Here is a 16,202-nt window from a genome sequence, read left to right on the forward strand (position 1 = left end):
ATAATGCCCCTTTAAGTAGAAAAGGTCACGACCCCCAGGTTTTAGGGCTGTTGTAATGACAATTCATCCTCAGTCCTGAACGACCGGAACCAGCGTCACTTCCCGTGAAGTTTGATGTAATTCAGGGTTTTCTGAGGCAAAATATCTGCACCTGTCCGCCTTGACGTCATCCTCTTACCTGTTACCCTCGCGCTGCCTTTTTCCGGAGGGCGGGGCCCCGCGAGGCGGTCTGCTTCTCCTCCAGTCAGCCGCGCTCGAGCTTCATATCAGCGCCTCCTCGAGCCGGTCACTGTAGTGCTCCCGTGCCAGCGCTCGAGCGACACAGCGCGCGCTCGGGATTTCCTCTCCCGTGATTTTCTCACTTTAATTCACTCAGATGATTTAAAACTGAAGACGAGCGGAGGTTTTTTTGTTGTTGTTCTCGTTGTTGTAGCAGCAGCAGCGGGACAGGCTCGGCGACACCGGGGCACAGAGAGCGAGGCTCCAGCCTGCTGTAACCCAGGACACCGGACATTATCCCCGCAGGAGAGCACGGTACTTTGGATTACTTTGACGCGCTGTTTGTGGCTGGGTGCAGCACAGATATTACTACAACATCCCGTCCTCTGGTTCTCAGCATGTCGCCGTCCTCTGTGGATAATACAAGCCTCACTTTACGCTGAGCGGATGCATGCGCTTCTGTGCGCTTTGTGCAGATTCTAGCTCCGGGGGAAAGCGGTAACCTGTAGCAGAATAACAGAGTCAGATATTAAAGGAAGCGTTTATTTCATTTAGAACTTATTTATCGTTTTGTGTTTTTTTTTTGGACCGAGCCCTGCGCCTTTTTGAACTCAGAGAACCCTGCGCAGCCCGGATTAGGATCAGGATGCATCGCAGCTGAAAGCACGAGTCCGGGACTTTGGTGTTTGAAATCAGATCGGACGGACCTCCAACCTCCCTCCGGGACCTGGGCAGGAGCCGAGTCGTGATGAGTCCGGGCGGAGCGATGTTGATCCTGCTCCCGCTGTTGTGCCTGCTCCGCGGAGCCACCTGGGCAGCGACCCTGGGCGGACTGGGAGGTGAGTGCGCAGGAAAATAAAAACTCACGAGGGCAGTATGGTGTTGATTGAAACAGAAGTGATATTTAAAGGGCGGATTAGCCCTTTACTGGGGGCACCTTATTCACTTGATGTGTTTTAAATAGGGTTTGGAAATAAAAAGGTGGTTCAGGTGGCTTCATCATCCACAGCATCCTGGCTGATGACGATGATGACAGCTATCAAAACAATAACACGCATGAGCCTGGAGCGACATCTCCAACTTTGCAGCTTGCAGCGTTGCGCCATATCATTTCACCACATGCACAGAGTACCCCGAAAAGATGTGTGATCAGATTTGGCAGAATTTGGCGCAAAACACCATTTAAACCCAAAGTTAAAGCTGCATGTGCGTCCGCGCCGTCAGCCTCTGCTCCGCGCTGCTGTTTTACGCACGGGCTGCGGTGCCAAAGTGCTGCCCTGCGCCTTTTATTGTGGCTTGATAAATGGTGATGCTGGCGAAGCAAGCAGGTGCCAGACTTGTTCTGCTCAACGCCAACAACAAGTGCACACAGACTGGGCAGAGACCTCCGGCTGCTGCTGCTTCATCCAGACACGTAGCAGCTCTCAAACTTAAAGGGACAGTCCAGTCAAATGCGCTTCACCCGGCTGAGGGGATTGATGCATGTGGGGAGTTTGTCTTTTTTTTTAGAGGAGGCAGAGGTGATTCAGCATCTTGCTCAGGGACACTTCAGCAGAGTGAAATAAAAAGGTTCAGACTGTGGGGATCTCCAACAGGACCTGTTAGTTTTCTTGAAAAGCGGTTGTTGTGTGCAGCACATTCACAAACATATTCAACGACCGACCGGTGGAAGAGAACCAGACACAGATCGGGATGGCTTTAAGAGTGAATGGAAGACGAGTCCAGCTCTCTAACAAGCTCCCCCTTTGTGCCGTGACCGTCGGGGTCAGCAGCACAGGCTGGCCAGCCTTCCTGTTTTCTGAAGACTGACTGACAGCTAAAATGGAAAACAGAATCAGAGAGGAGACTTTCACAGCAAAATAATAAGAAGCTTATGGAGCAACAGTCATACAGAGCTATTTCGTGACCCTTTGGAGATTGCATTGTGTGTGAGCGTGTCTGTATCTCTTCACTTGTCCATGTTATGAATGCATTCACTATCTCTCATGTAACTCTGTCTGTGTTTTTCTTCATTCCCCTTTCACTCTTCTGTACCCAATTATTTGCTCTTGGCCCTTTCCCCCCCCTCATGTGATGGTGTTTACACCCAGATGCAGCGAGGAGCAAAAGATTTAGAGGTTGCATGCGTCACTGTGCCTCCATTGACCATCAGCCTGCACTCCCAGTCACCTGACTGCTTTAATGGGCTTTGCTCCATGGCCTCAGTCTAGCAGCACATCTAAGTGTGCTTTAACCCTTTTGTGCTTTCCAATCTGTGATGACCTACATCTAAATTCCTACTCCAGACCGACAGTCGCTGCTTGCTGTTGATTCGGGCTCATTTGCTGAATGAATGCGGTGTCTGTAATTTAGCTCCCGGTCTCTGTGTGTCATTACGCAACTGTGGCCTGTGGCACGCTGGCCCCACGACAAATACAGCCGGAGCGAGTGCCAGCACACAGCAATGAGAGACAGAGAGGGAGCCATCAATGCAATGATATTTTGTATCTGTTGCGGCGTCTTGTCTTTCTATATTAAAGGGCACCTGCTAAGTGCAAACATGCAAGACTCCTATCTTGATTAAAGGAACAGTTCACCCAAAACTGAAAATTCACTCAGTATCTACTCACACCCCTTGTCGATGGAAAGTAGGGTGATGTTTATTAGTCAACCAAACATTTCTGGATCTTGACAGCAAACCAGCATTGCAGCATTCTCTTAGACATCTGAAGTAGATGGGGACTTGTTTTAAAAATGTAAAATAACAACCTAACCCTTGGCGGAGAATGCCCTCACGCTGTTTTGCTGTGGGTGAACTCGTCCTTTTAAAAGTCGGAGCAACATTTCATTCAAGCAGAGTTAAAGATAGTTGCCACCCTGACCCGGGCGTGTGTCCGTGTGCTTGCACACATGCTACAGTGTTTGCATGTGTGTTATGATAACTGAAGAGCAACACTTATGTAAGACAGTGTAGTTGTTATGAGCGACTGGTCCGGTGACGTGTGTGTGTCTTTGTCTGTGTGTGTTAAGCTTGGCCTGCATGTACAGTAAGATATCAGAGTGACGCCCTGCTCAGAGTGTTGAAGCTCATGTACACCGCCTTCAGCTAATACAGACATGTAATGTGGTGACATGTGTGGTCACCAGGGGATGAATCCTGATGAGTTTGGTCATACCCCGTCTCTACGGCTCGTGACACCAACAGGCTGATCTTGCTCAACAGGGGTACCTCCAGCCTCAGCTGAACTCTGAGGTTAAAGTGCTGACACGACTTACCCTGCCAACATCCTCATACGAAGTTAAGAATGACTGGTATCACACTAGTTTTACTGAAGACACCTTTACTTTCTGAAGTTATTTTGGTCCATATCATCCATCTGTTTTGCATCACAAAGTTGTTGCTTCTCACCGCCTCACTGCTGCTATGGCACGTCTGCATCTGTTGTGCTCATACGATGTATTATTAAATGGTAGGGCGGCTAATTAGGCTGATGTTGAATCGTTCCAACTCTCTGGTTAAGTGTTTGGGGGAAAGTCGTAAAACTTCCCGGCTGAAATCACCCGCTCCGTAATGAAGTTACCATCCGAGTGTGGGATTCCCATTTAAAGAAATCACAAACAAGCCTATTTAGTTCATCGCAATCGTGTTTTTTTCAATCAATTTAGCCTGGAAAAACATCTTCATAAAGTACACATTTCTATCTAGAAATCCAAAGATAACCTGCTGAAGGTCTAAGTACCGAAACGTTGTTGTCAATAAACTTAATTGCAAGTGTGCAGGAGTCTTTTTCCTAATAAAGAAATCCTAAAATAGCTCTGACATGTCCGTAGCAATGGAAATAATGATTAAATGGGCAGTGTGATTCAAATTTGTGACTGGATCAGAGAGTGCTCCTCTGCCAGCTCCAGTCAGTTTCACTGGTCCAGCAGCCCCTCTAATGCTCCTCACATGAAACTCATTAGGGTGTCGGCACACAGGGGAGGGCCTGGCTCCCAGCGGTGCACCCACTGCATGCACCAGAGTCCATTTACTGTGAGGGAGAGAGGAGCTATGTCTGATTTGATTAGGTTGGTTAGTTAGAAACTATGCAGGTATATAAGCATTATGTCGCCAGTAAGGCCACCCAGTGTCCACCTACTGTACCACCTGCTTGGCTGGCAGATCAGTTTGCCTCACTGCTCACCAAAACTGTACTTTTTCTTTGTTTCTAGTCAACAGGAGCTTAACAGAATCTCTATTCAAACACTTCTCACTCCAGTAGCTTCCAGTGATAGAAGAGTTATTACTCTATTGTAGTTTTCTGTTTTTGTGCCAACATTTTCACTTGGCTTGCGGTGAACTATGTGTGTGTGTGTGGGTGGATGGATGGGAGTCCCTTATAACAAAGACTAATCAAAGCAGGCTGGAAAACACAGTTAGCGCCTTGATTTGTGTGGTGGGTGGGGCTGGAGGCTCTGTGGTCTGGTCTGGTCTGGTCTGTGCTTCTCGAGAATTTTACTTGCCAGGTAAAACGGTTGCTTCACACTGGTAGGGAGGCAAGGAAGCAACCAACCTTGATAAACGATGAGTGAAAAGTGCAAGCGCTGCCAACCTTTTTTTTGCCCGTCAAGCTTAACTGAAAGCTACGGGTTCAGTTGAATTTTGCTTGGTTGCTCGTCTGCTGGTTCTGCCGTTCGTCTCGAGGTGGAACAGAAATGGGCTTTAGGGAGTCTAAATTCAGAGAAGAACAAAGACATCACATGAAGTGTTGAGGATCTCCTCCAGCCTGAAGCATCTCATCGTATGATCGATTTCGTCAGCAGATGATGGTCTAAACAATAGCCGCATTGTTTGTTTCATGTAGAAAAGTTTCATGATGTTACTGGATGAATCACTCTCGTTTGATCATTTAGTACTACTACAGTGATTATATGCTAACAGTTCTCATTATCCTGTGTAAGAAGGCGACTTATGTTCTGTGTTTATTTCAAGTTTTACGCAGTCATGCTCCTGAAACCGACCGTTTTCACACGATGCATGTGACACACAATGCTGGGGATTGAATTGATATGGGGATTTCACGCTGTTGTCAGGAAATCTGGTCAAAGATATCCATTGTTTGGAGGGATCAGACTCATGATGTGCAAAATTCTCATCACTGCATATTTTCATATCACAGAAATGCCTTGGGATTCGGCCAGAAAGAGTGTAACCACCAAACTGTCTCCACAGGACTTTGCCTGTGAGGATACATATGGACTACAGTAGATTATGTGTTTGGGTTGAGGCTGCATTGTCGTCTCCCACCAGGGAATACGAAGTGGTTTTCTAAAGACAAGAGAACAGTCTCCCCTCTTTCTCATCCCTGTAGCCCATCCTCTCTCCCTGTCTCTTTGCCACTCTAGCCCTCATTCTTCTCATTCTTCTAAGGGTGCTTGATGGGGCCTGGCGGTGTTGAGTGGTACGATGGGGATGGAGACATGCATCAAAAAATGCTAATTGCACTTCTTCCAGTTCTGTCTGATAAGCCCTCGCTCTTTGCTGGTCGTAGCCAAAGTGCATAGCAGCAATTTAAAACCTGTCTTCTTATCTATCTATTTGGCTCGGTCATAAATACCTCAAGTGGTCTAAAAAGTTTCCACCATAGCTTCTCTGGCCAGTCCCTGACTCAGAGCTCAGCATTTCTTTTCTCTTGCTGCTTATTTGGTTTTATGCCTGGTTTTCACATAGCTAACAGGAAGTTAGCATGAACAAATTAGCCATTAGTTTGACAGCATATTTAGCTAACGGTGGTAGCGTGCTAGCTGTGTAACACACAGACTGCATGCATAAAGGTAACGGTTCATGTCTTTAAACAAAATACTTCATAGAACTAACTAACCCGGCTGACATCCGAGACTTAGACTATTGCTAAAGCTAAACCTCAAACTAAGCTAAAGCCAGACAAGAACAAGAACAAGGCAACAGGCCGGTGTTAGCAGGTTGGATTTTATGTTAAATAAACTTTTTCTTTTTTAGTTTGACTTACTAAAAAAGTGTTTTGGCGGTAACGTGTTTAGCAAAAATGAGTTAAACATGAGGCAGAGGAAGTGAATGAAAGAAGGACGAGAGGAGTAAATTCTCAGCTGGCCTACAGAAAATACTCTCTCGCTCCTCACATTCGTCAGCAGAAGTTCATTAGCTTCTCATACGCTTTCCCCTCATAATGCACTCTCTGTGATTCTGAGAATTACATTACCGCTGTACACGTACATAGTTGTCCGTGCACTCTCCCACGTTGTTTGTGAACGCTCGGCCCACACAGGCACTCCTGTGACTGGAGCTGGTCAGAGTAAAGGTCAAACCGAGTCAGATGTCAAAGGCCACACACACACTCACACACACACACAGAGTCGACGCAAGCAGATTCCCTTTGTCGCATTCCCAGGAGGACTTCATGATTGGGATTCTTGGTGGCTCGGTCCTAATTCTGCATCTCTTGCTCGGGTATCCCCACCCTCCCAGTGTGACCGCTGTGAGCGCTTTAATCACAAGACCCTTGAAGGTCAACGACGTGGTAGGATGATGTTGTAGGAGGGTTCGTGGAATTCTCCTTCACGCTTCATTCATTCTTTCCTCCTTCCTGCCTTGTTCTCACTCCCCCGTTCATAAAAGTCCCGTGAAATGTGCTGCGTCAGGATGTGAAATATATATATATAATGTTCCTGGAGTCTTCACAAGGTTTTAGTAGAAAGTGCTTGTGAGTGTGTGTCAAGCATTCAGTGTGTATTACCTACGGAGGGCTTTGGAAGAAATGATCGCAGTGCACGGCACAGGCATATATCATCAACTCATTGGGATTCAGTCCTGCTTTCTGCCCTCATCTCCTTCCCCTGCAGCCCTCTGTTGTGTGAAAATCCCATCTGATAGAGCGCGAGTTGAAACGATTATAATGCATAGAGAACAGTTTTCAGCATTTAGACGTAGAGGGTACACTTAAGCTGAAGAGTTATATTTTTTCCTACGCCCTGTCCTATTTAATTTTGAGTTAAAGTGAAGCCTTTTTAGTATTTTAATCAAACCTGGACAACCCCAGAGGCATTTTGAATTAAAAAACTTAACTTTTTTTTGATGAAATCTGGAATAAGTTTGAGAACTATTTCCTGTCTGAGAGGTCATTCCTTTCAAAATTGCTGACTGTTGTCTGGGCCCCATCGTCAATCATGTCAATCAGTATTGATTTTATTATGCGGCAACTCAAGGTGAAGTAAAGGAGAAGATTGAATGCTCGTTGAACTTGTTGGGACATAATGAAAAGAACGGGGCGAGAAGCAGGAACGTGTGAGATTTAAAGGAAAAGAAAAAATAAGAGGAATGAAAACAGATCTGATAAGCTTCGGGGGAGAGAGGAGAAACTAATAGTTATTGATGAAATGAGACAGAAGAAAGGCCAGGAACAAAACCAACCAGACAGACAGGAGCTGATGGGCGTCACCGGTTTAAGACGAGGTCAGAGGTCACACAGGGTCACCTTGTTCACGTCGAGGTACTGACAGCATCCACTTAACCTGGTGGCTTTCTCAAGGTCTCTCTCTCTCTCATCACAATGAGACGATCCTCAGAGAGCTGCTGGCTGTTTACCCAGACTGATTGGAAGTCTGGGATCAACAAATGTCATCAATCGACTGGCCTGTCAACCTGTCTGTGTGTCTGTCTGCTGTGTGCGTGTCGCCAGGTCAGTCAGTGTGTCCATTAATGGCAGGACTGGAATGTGAAGACACGCTCCATCTGTTCACCTCTCTTTACGTCTGTTTCCCCATAACTACACCTTTTAACTAATAACTGATACATTTCGGAAGGTGTTGAGACTGTGAAGTGATGTGTCTACACTTAAAGGTAATGTTTAGAATGTGTGTGTTGCTTCTTATACAGGATCCCTGTCAGCTTTAAAGCAAAGGCAGGACTGTGGAGGGGAAGGAAGAAAACACACAGCTCTCTTTTCCCTTCACTCCTCTCGTGAGCAGAATATTATACTTCCTCCGGCTCTTTGCTCCCAGACGCACACACTCAAACAAGCCCACCACTTCATCCCTCCACACTTGCTTCAGGTCATTGATCTCCAGCAGCCGCAATCAAATATAGAGCTCCACGAACAGTACGTCCATGTCATGAGTGTTGGTGTCAAAAGGGGTCGTTTCAGAGCCGGACTCCTCCTTTTGTAGTGAAACTCCTCACCCAAGCTCGGCGCTGGCAGTAGCGAGCAGTCAGCTTATTCCAGATTTGTGCCTGTTGGCATTTTTGACTCTCAGTGACAGTCGGATGCTGTAGAGGCCACTGTGTGCAGACTGCTGAGGTAGAGTGCAGAGGAGAAGTCTTGGAAATACCAAGCAGCGATATTTCTGCTTTGTATCTCACCGAGGAAAGTTTACAACGATGTGAATGGAGACAGCGAGAACTGTGATTGGTCAACGTGGGCTGCCTGTGTGGGCTTCTTTTCCTCTTACAAGCCTTTAATGCTTTAATGTGGAGATTGTTGATGGCGAATACAACATGAAGGAAGTTGAAGAAAGGCTGAGTAATCTGCTGTCTTTCAGCAACAACAAACAACACGCAAAGCCGTCTCCAGTTTGCAAACATGCCGATTAAAAGGCAGCGGTCGCAAAATAGACGTTACCTCCACTCCTGTGAGTTTGTGTAGCCCACCATCGGAAGAATAGAGTATAATTAAAGCAGGATCAGGCCTGATCATGTATGAAACATCCAACTGTTTTGTGTTGGTGTCAGGTATGAACCGAGCTTACCTCACATTTAGATGTGTGAGATTGTTTTTCATTGGGCAGAACGGACAATTACCCGTGGGGATCTCCTGAGACCCCCCAAAGCTCCCGGCTTTGTGTGTTCTTGTTTGGGAACATCCACCGTTAAACCACAATATCAACTGACGTGATGAAGGTGGGTTCTGCTTTACTAACCGCGTCTTCAAGAGGATTCTTGTGTCAAAATCTAGGTTTGAGACTATCTTTATTTAATTTTTTTTGCCCAAATGTTCCATATTACTAAATAAATATGTGTAACCTGTTAAAAGTCAGCACCCAGTTAGTTCGCCAAACTTTACAAGCACAGCTAAGCAAATAAGCAAAGGCCTCAATTCAACTGTACAGTCATGCCATAAATCTAAATCAGAAAGCTTAGATTCTTGCACGATTCTTAACTTCTCTTATTCCCAAATGTCCAGGAGATCCATTTCAGTAACATATTTCGTCATAAACACAGTCTTCCATGATTAAATGGTGACAAAATGGCAAAAAAAGATGCTCATTTCACAGCAGACACCGTTCGCCCTCCACATCGAAGATCCTGAGATGACGGCCGTTTGATTGACAGCTCATTTGAGCAGATAGGAGCTTCTAAGTCCGGCCATGATATTTAATATACATTTCTCCTTCCACCCCCTTTATCTTTATAGTTGTTATTAGCCTGGTGATAACAGAGTAAAGACAGATAATTACTACACACTCGGACACTCTGAAATTTCACCTTCCCTCTGAACTGAACCTTCAGGTTGAGCCAGCTTAGAGATGTAAACATGACTGATGCCAGTCCAACCGGTTTTCAGAGAAAAAAGAAACGCACCAGAGATGCTATTTACAGATGAATTTACAGTTCAATGAAGCTGCGACAGTGAGTGTGTGTTCATACACACACACACCACAGGGTGTTTGGTGTTTCATGCAGAGCAAGTTACCACTCCTGCTATGATCAAGGTAACACACACCTGGTCATAAAGTCAGCGCAGTGACTCCCGTCTGCAAAACACACACACACACACACACACACACACACACACACACACACACACACAATAGTAATCTTCAAAGAAAGGCTGAGTAATAGATCTTCTAAATAAAACGGATAAACTGATAAGGCTGTCTGAGGCTGCTGTGTGTATTCGTGTGTGTGTGTGTGTGTGTGTGTGTGTGTGTGTGTGTGTGTGTGTGTGTCTGTGTGTATAATGAACCAAGATATCTATTTCCTCTCTGTATATTGTGCCCGTTCTCTCTTTGGCAGCCTAGTAAATCAAACCACCTCTCGGCACTCCCCTCTCTCTCTGTATGTGTGTGTGTCTGTGTTTTTTGGCAGTCTCGGTTGGCACACAACCATGAGGCCCATTTCTTCCTTACACACATATACACACACATACACACACTCACACAAAGACAACTTGACAGTAAGGGCTACCCTGCTGTTCCTACTTTGTGTTTATTGATTGTTTGTGTCTTCCGCTGCTGCAGAGAGAGTTTCATTGGTAATATATTGTGTATGTTGGTGTGTGTGTTTGTATGCTTCCATGCACATGTCAGCATACACACAAATATTGACTGTGTTGTTGTTGGTTTTTTTATCTCCGTGTTGTCTCTGTGACTTGTTGATCTCCACTATTTCTCTCTTGTTTTATTATCGTCCACTGTCTGCATATTGACCTTCTGTGTCTGTCTTTTTTCAATTTGTGTGTGTGTGTGTGTGTGTGCACCGTTAAGGAAATCAGAGTAACACTGGGAACCTTAATGTCAGGAAACAGGCTGGGGCAAAACACAAAGGAAAAACTGTCAGCAGTCCCTCATACTCACACACGCACGAATGCACGCACACACACACATGCACTCACTTCCTGCTCTATTTTATACCTTTCTCTTATCTTTAGCCTGTTAAGAAAAGCTTGACTTTATTTTTAAATATTGTTCCTGGATATGCTGCCAGCTTTGGAGTGTATGTCTTTATGTATATGAGTGTGTGTGTGTGCGCGTGTGTGTGTGTGTGTGTGTGTGTGTGTGTGTGTGTGTTTGTGTGTGTGTGTGTGTGTGTGTGGACAAACGTCTCATTAAATTTCCCCCCTCTGTCTCTCTCCCTCCACCGTCCCCTCTGTCTTTCCCTTACCGCCCCTCGGTCTCCGTCCTCTGCTCTCTTTATTGTGGTTTCTTTTAATTGGAGTCTGAGGTGGTAATTACAGGGAGGGATGGAGTCTGGGCGAGGAGGAGGAGGAAGGTAGGAGGTGGGGGGGGTGGGGTGGGGGGGGGGGGGTTTGAGGAAGAAAAAGCGGGGTTATGTTGCAAGAGCTGCAGAGGGGATGAGAGAGGGGAGACACCTTTTCAGAAGGAGTTTTGGAGAACTGACTGAAAAAATGGATCCTTGTGTTCTTCTTCTGCTGCACTACTTCCTGTCTATAAGTTGTAGACACTGGGGGACACGGTGTGAACGAATGAGTTTAAACTCGTTAATCAAGCAGGTGTGTAGGTTGATAAAGTTGCACTTTTTGCTCACATGTTTTCTGAATAATTTGACTTCTGACTTAGTGTGGCCCTATTGCACTGCTGCTTGTTCTTTGCCTGTGAATTACGATGTATTCCGAATGTTTTACATTGTTTGGACTGTATAATCTGAGTTTCTTCTGCTCAAATTCGAGGCCATCTGGGCTGCTCAAACTGGCTGATGCTCAGATTCACGCAGACAGAAAAACACACAGTGGGTTCATCTCCCCCGAGGCCTGTACGCTTTTGGAAATAAAGCACGAGGAATCCGGCGCGAGCTTTCCGTGTCTTTCTCTTATTTTGTCTCTTTCTTTGTCTGACTTGATCCCTCTCTCCGCATTTCCCTGAATTTTCTTATCTCTGTTTGTCCTTATTTTTCTTTGTCGCAGTCTTGAGAAACTTTCATTTTAACGGCGTGCGTTAGTCTTTGTGTGTAAAAGTGTTTATCGCCGTGTGCGTGCGGAAGAAGGTAGAAATGCTGAAGGCCTCAGAATTTTGCTTTCCTGGAGGGTGTAACCTGCGTCAAATGAGATACAGTAGCTGCCCCTCCTCTCCTGCTGTCTGGGACACACACACCCACCCACACACACACACACACACACAACATCGTTGAAAGCCAGCCGTGCTGTAAGGATACATTAATGCTGATACACATTATCATAATTGAGGTGTCTGCTGAGCCTGTATGTGTATTTTGTGCATGTGTGTGAGTGTGTGTGCGTCCAGGGGGAATACAGGAAGAGAGAGAGAGGGTCTTTAGAGCCAGACAGCCACCATACTTTCATCTTTTAGCTCGACATTACAATGGAAGACAGGCTGCCTAACATGAGTGGTTCAGTGTGTGTGTGCATGTGTGTGTGTAACATGGCTGAGGCAGGAAAAACCTCCTAAAAGCATCATCTCACTGATCTAGAGAGCATGTCGACATTACAAAGCACTACAGAGACAGAGACGGTGACATCAAAGTAAGAACACAATAACCGAGTCTTTGTTTGAATGGAATGAATGTAAATAAGTGTAATACATGCCACGGTGCTGTATCTATAGACAAAAGACATTCAACCTAAGTTTTCAGACAGTATCTGACCTCTGAAGTCAGAGTCGATATGAAATAATTGCATCATCAAACTGCAGGAAACTGATCCAATTATGATTTAAAGTTCTAAGTTTCCGCTGTGACATTATTCCACAGCGTCCAGTCAGATGGCACCATGACATCACGTTGTCCAGCGTCTTATAAACGATCTCATCAGCTTAAGTGCTTTTATATAACGGCCCCCCTCGTCCACATGGGACGGAATGAGATCCCAGCAGTCCAGATTAGATTAATATCATGCTGACTGGTATGTTACAGAAGCACAAAGAGTGTGGGTATGCCGGTACAGACACACAGAACGCATGCATGTGGACATTGCTTGCACAAATTCAAGCACTTTTACCGCAATTTCATCCTGTATGAAGCACCTACACCAACTTGTGTTAGAGAGTGAAGGGTAAAATGAAAACCACAAATCTCCTCACTATCTGAAGAGCACTGTATTCATTTACTGTGAATGCAAACTGAACATTTCCTACTGCTGTAGCTTGTGTGAACCCAAAATATTGCCAAATGGGCTTTTTTGAAACATGAATAAAATGTTGATGTTTAGAGAGTTTTCACAGGCTAGCAACAGTTTGGTAAAAGCTATCAGAGGTTTCCTTCAGATTTCCCTCCTCAATAAATAACATTACTAAACTTTAGTGCGTGCAATCACCACGTACATGCTAAAATCTCTGTGAATTAAATCAAGAATTAAACAGATTGCTGATTAATTTACTGTTTTACTGGCAAGTATTTTGCTGTGTAAGTGCTCTTAATTGGCTCGTCTATCACAAAAAATGAATTGTCAACAATTTTGATAATCAATTAATCCTTTAAGCCACTTATAAAAGTATAATACCAAGTGTACATTTCAGATTATAATATGTGAACAAGTCCTGCTTTCTCAGTTTAATATTGCATTAAATTGCACGTTTCGGTTGAGAACTCTTGGTTATTACAATTTTAAGACGTCCCTTTGAGCTCTGGAATATTTTATGGGTCGTTTTTCACCTTTTTGTAAACTAAATGATGATCAACTAATTGAAAAAACAATCGCCAAATAGGTTGTAGATAACAGTATATGACGTGTAACCTGCTTCTTGTCTGCACATGATAAAAATATCAAAGCGACACGCTTGATATGCTGCCCATGTGTACTGCACACAAACTGCGCGTAATGCTTCCTGTTTGCTTTTTTACAGAAATAACCTGTTTCCATGACATCACTGTTGCAATACTTCCTCAGTCTGCCTGTACAGTCTAATTATCTAACTTTAGCTTGATGCAGAGTTGAACAAATGCCCGCATCCATTTAAAAAGTTGTTCAATGTTCTTCAGCCACTGAACTAACAGGTATTGAATGGACGGCAATCTGTTAATGGGATTGTGTGTGTGTGTGTGTGTGTGTGTGTGGGTGTGTGTGTGGGTGGTTGTGCATGCATGGCTATTGCACTAGTAGAGAATTGAAAGAAAGGACTTAATGCATTACAGACACTAAGAGGTGATGCGGACTTATCCGACCCAAACATATGGGTCAGGTCAAACTGTGTGTGTGTGTGTGTGTGTGTGTGTGTGTGTGGGCTTAAAAAGCCAGAGGGAATAAGCCTGTAGTTTGGGACCTAATGTGAATTACTTTGATAATGAGTTTGTATAAGTCTTGTGCGTGTGTTTGTATGTGCACTTTGTTGAAATCATGCACTTGGGTAGGTGGCTACTTTAAGAACCAATGTCAGAGTGTTAATGTTCTGCTTATGATTGTCTGAGTGTGTCCATGTGTGTCCTATTCCTATGAGAGCACACACACACACACACACATGCTCATGCTTTTTGCTGGCAGGATCTGCTGTGTTTACGAGCAGAGGAAGAGTGTGTGTGTATGTGCGAAAATAGGAAATCGCTGTTAGTCAGGTGACCTAGTTACACACATGTCAGCCGTAGACAGAGGTGTTAGCCTGGTAGATTTGCTCATGTGTTTGTTTTAATCGCCTCAAGTTTTCAGAGTTGATGAATGATTAACAGTTTTAATGGCTTATTCATGGAGCCGAGGGAGCTGTTGTGTAGCTACCTGGGCAAATATCTCCACAAAATACAATAATGAGCTACTCCGTGGACTGCTCTGTGCTGTATAACAGGATTTTGAACTGCAAACATCCCTGTACTTAACACACAAGTCCACTGTTGAACAGGTAGACTGACTTAAAGGGGCAGTATGTCATTTTGGAGAAGTTCAAATTCAGAATATTTTTGAGGCAATAATACAAACTCAGAAATATTTAATTTCTCCATAACTGAATAAACAAGCTGTTCTTAGAGCTAAGTAAGGTCCCCAGAACACTGTTTGAAGCTAGAAAGGTGGCAGGGTCCGCCACATATAAACAAAGTAAAACACTATGAAATTGTGTTGTCCTTTAAGGTCAGTTTATTTAGTTTTCAGTGAAGATTCTTCTCTTACATTTTCATATGTTTCATATGTTTATCACAACAAGCAGTAGATGGCACAATTATCATAAAACATGCCCGAATGAAAAATTTGCAATTAAAAGGTGGTTAGGAGTGCACCTATCGTGTAAAAACTATATATTTTGCAATCTAGTCAAATCAACAATTAGTTTGCTTGTGAAAATCTTCCAGTCTTCCTGTCAGCACCATACAGCAGCACCCTGTGAACCATTTGCATGTGTGTTTTCTAGCATGCCTACTTTTTTTTTTTCCCATCCTTTGGTTGCATTCATAGCGTACATTCCAGTGTGTGCATACCTGCATATGTGTCTGTTTGTAGTATCAAGTTCAATGCACTGTCAGCTGCCTCCAAGCCTGCATGTGAATCATTTCTTTGACACAACACACTCACAGAATGCACACATATGAACGCGCTGTCAGTGGTGGCGGTGACAGCTGAAGGTGAAGAGCGGGGCATACAAAGTGCTACTCATTTAGTTTTAACAGCGCAGTTCCATTAATGACCTCTATAAATGTCATTTACAACATCATTTATAGTGGAAAAGGTTAGAGGGACAAGGCTAGCCTGGCAACTGAAGGTCAACCAAGAATGGGATTGTGAAATTAGCAGCTCAGCTTATGTATGTTACACACTGATGGGGTGAACAGTGAGACAGTGTAAGCTGTTTTTAGTCCTGTACAGGGGCAGAGAGCACAATGTGTCTTTTTAACTTTAAAGTCATGTTAAGGTAAACCAAAGTTGACCTTTAGAAAGTTAGTCTTGGCTCCTGACTGTATCGTCTTGTTTACTGGTCCTGTGTCTGTATTATCCGTACTCCATGTCATGTTGAACATCATTAGTTTACTTTGGTCGGCCTTTCTGCTTTGCATCGTGAATGGGCGGTGAGTTTGCGTGTCGCCATTGTCGCCAAGTACATTTTTTGGCTGTAAAAGTCTCCAGTGTAGGTTGGTCTTCAAGCTAGAATCTGATTTTATGGCTAATGAAGCAATGATACTGGCTGCTGACATAACACCCAACACTGCAAAAAAAAAGTGATATTGGTGAGGTGCTGTGTCGTCACAGAGCCCAAAGGATACTGAAAGACAGTGTCCACCCCAACCACAGTCTCTTCACCCTGCTGCCATCTGCCAAAACATGCATAAGTATCCACTGCCGTACCACCAGACTACAGAGCAGCTTCTTTACTCACGCTGTGCA

General features: G+C 44.5%; 1 protein-coding gene across 1 annotated transcript in view; it reads left to right on the plus strand.

Moving 5' to 3' along the window:
* Positions 1-291: 291 nt before the first annotated feature.
* Positions 292-16,202, plus strand: part of sema4f (sema domain, immunoglobulin domain (Ig), transmembrane domain (TM) and short cytoplasmic domain, (semaphorin) 4F) — a 55,289-nt gene continuing 39,378 nt past the window's right edge. The window contains exon 1 of the mRNA XM_073475669.1: positions 292-1,058. Coding sequence (XP_073331770.1) covers positions 968-1,058 — 91 coding nt within the window. The 5' untranslated portion in view covers positions 292-967. The remainder of the gene's footprint in view (positions 1,059-16,202) is intronic.

Source organism: Pagrus major, chromosome 10 (genome assembly GCF_040436345.1).
Source record: "Pagrus major chromosome 10, Pma_NU_1.0".
Taxonomy (NCBI): Eukaryota; Metazoa; Chordata; class Actinopteri; order Spariformes; family Sparidae; genus Pagrus; species Pagrus major.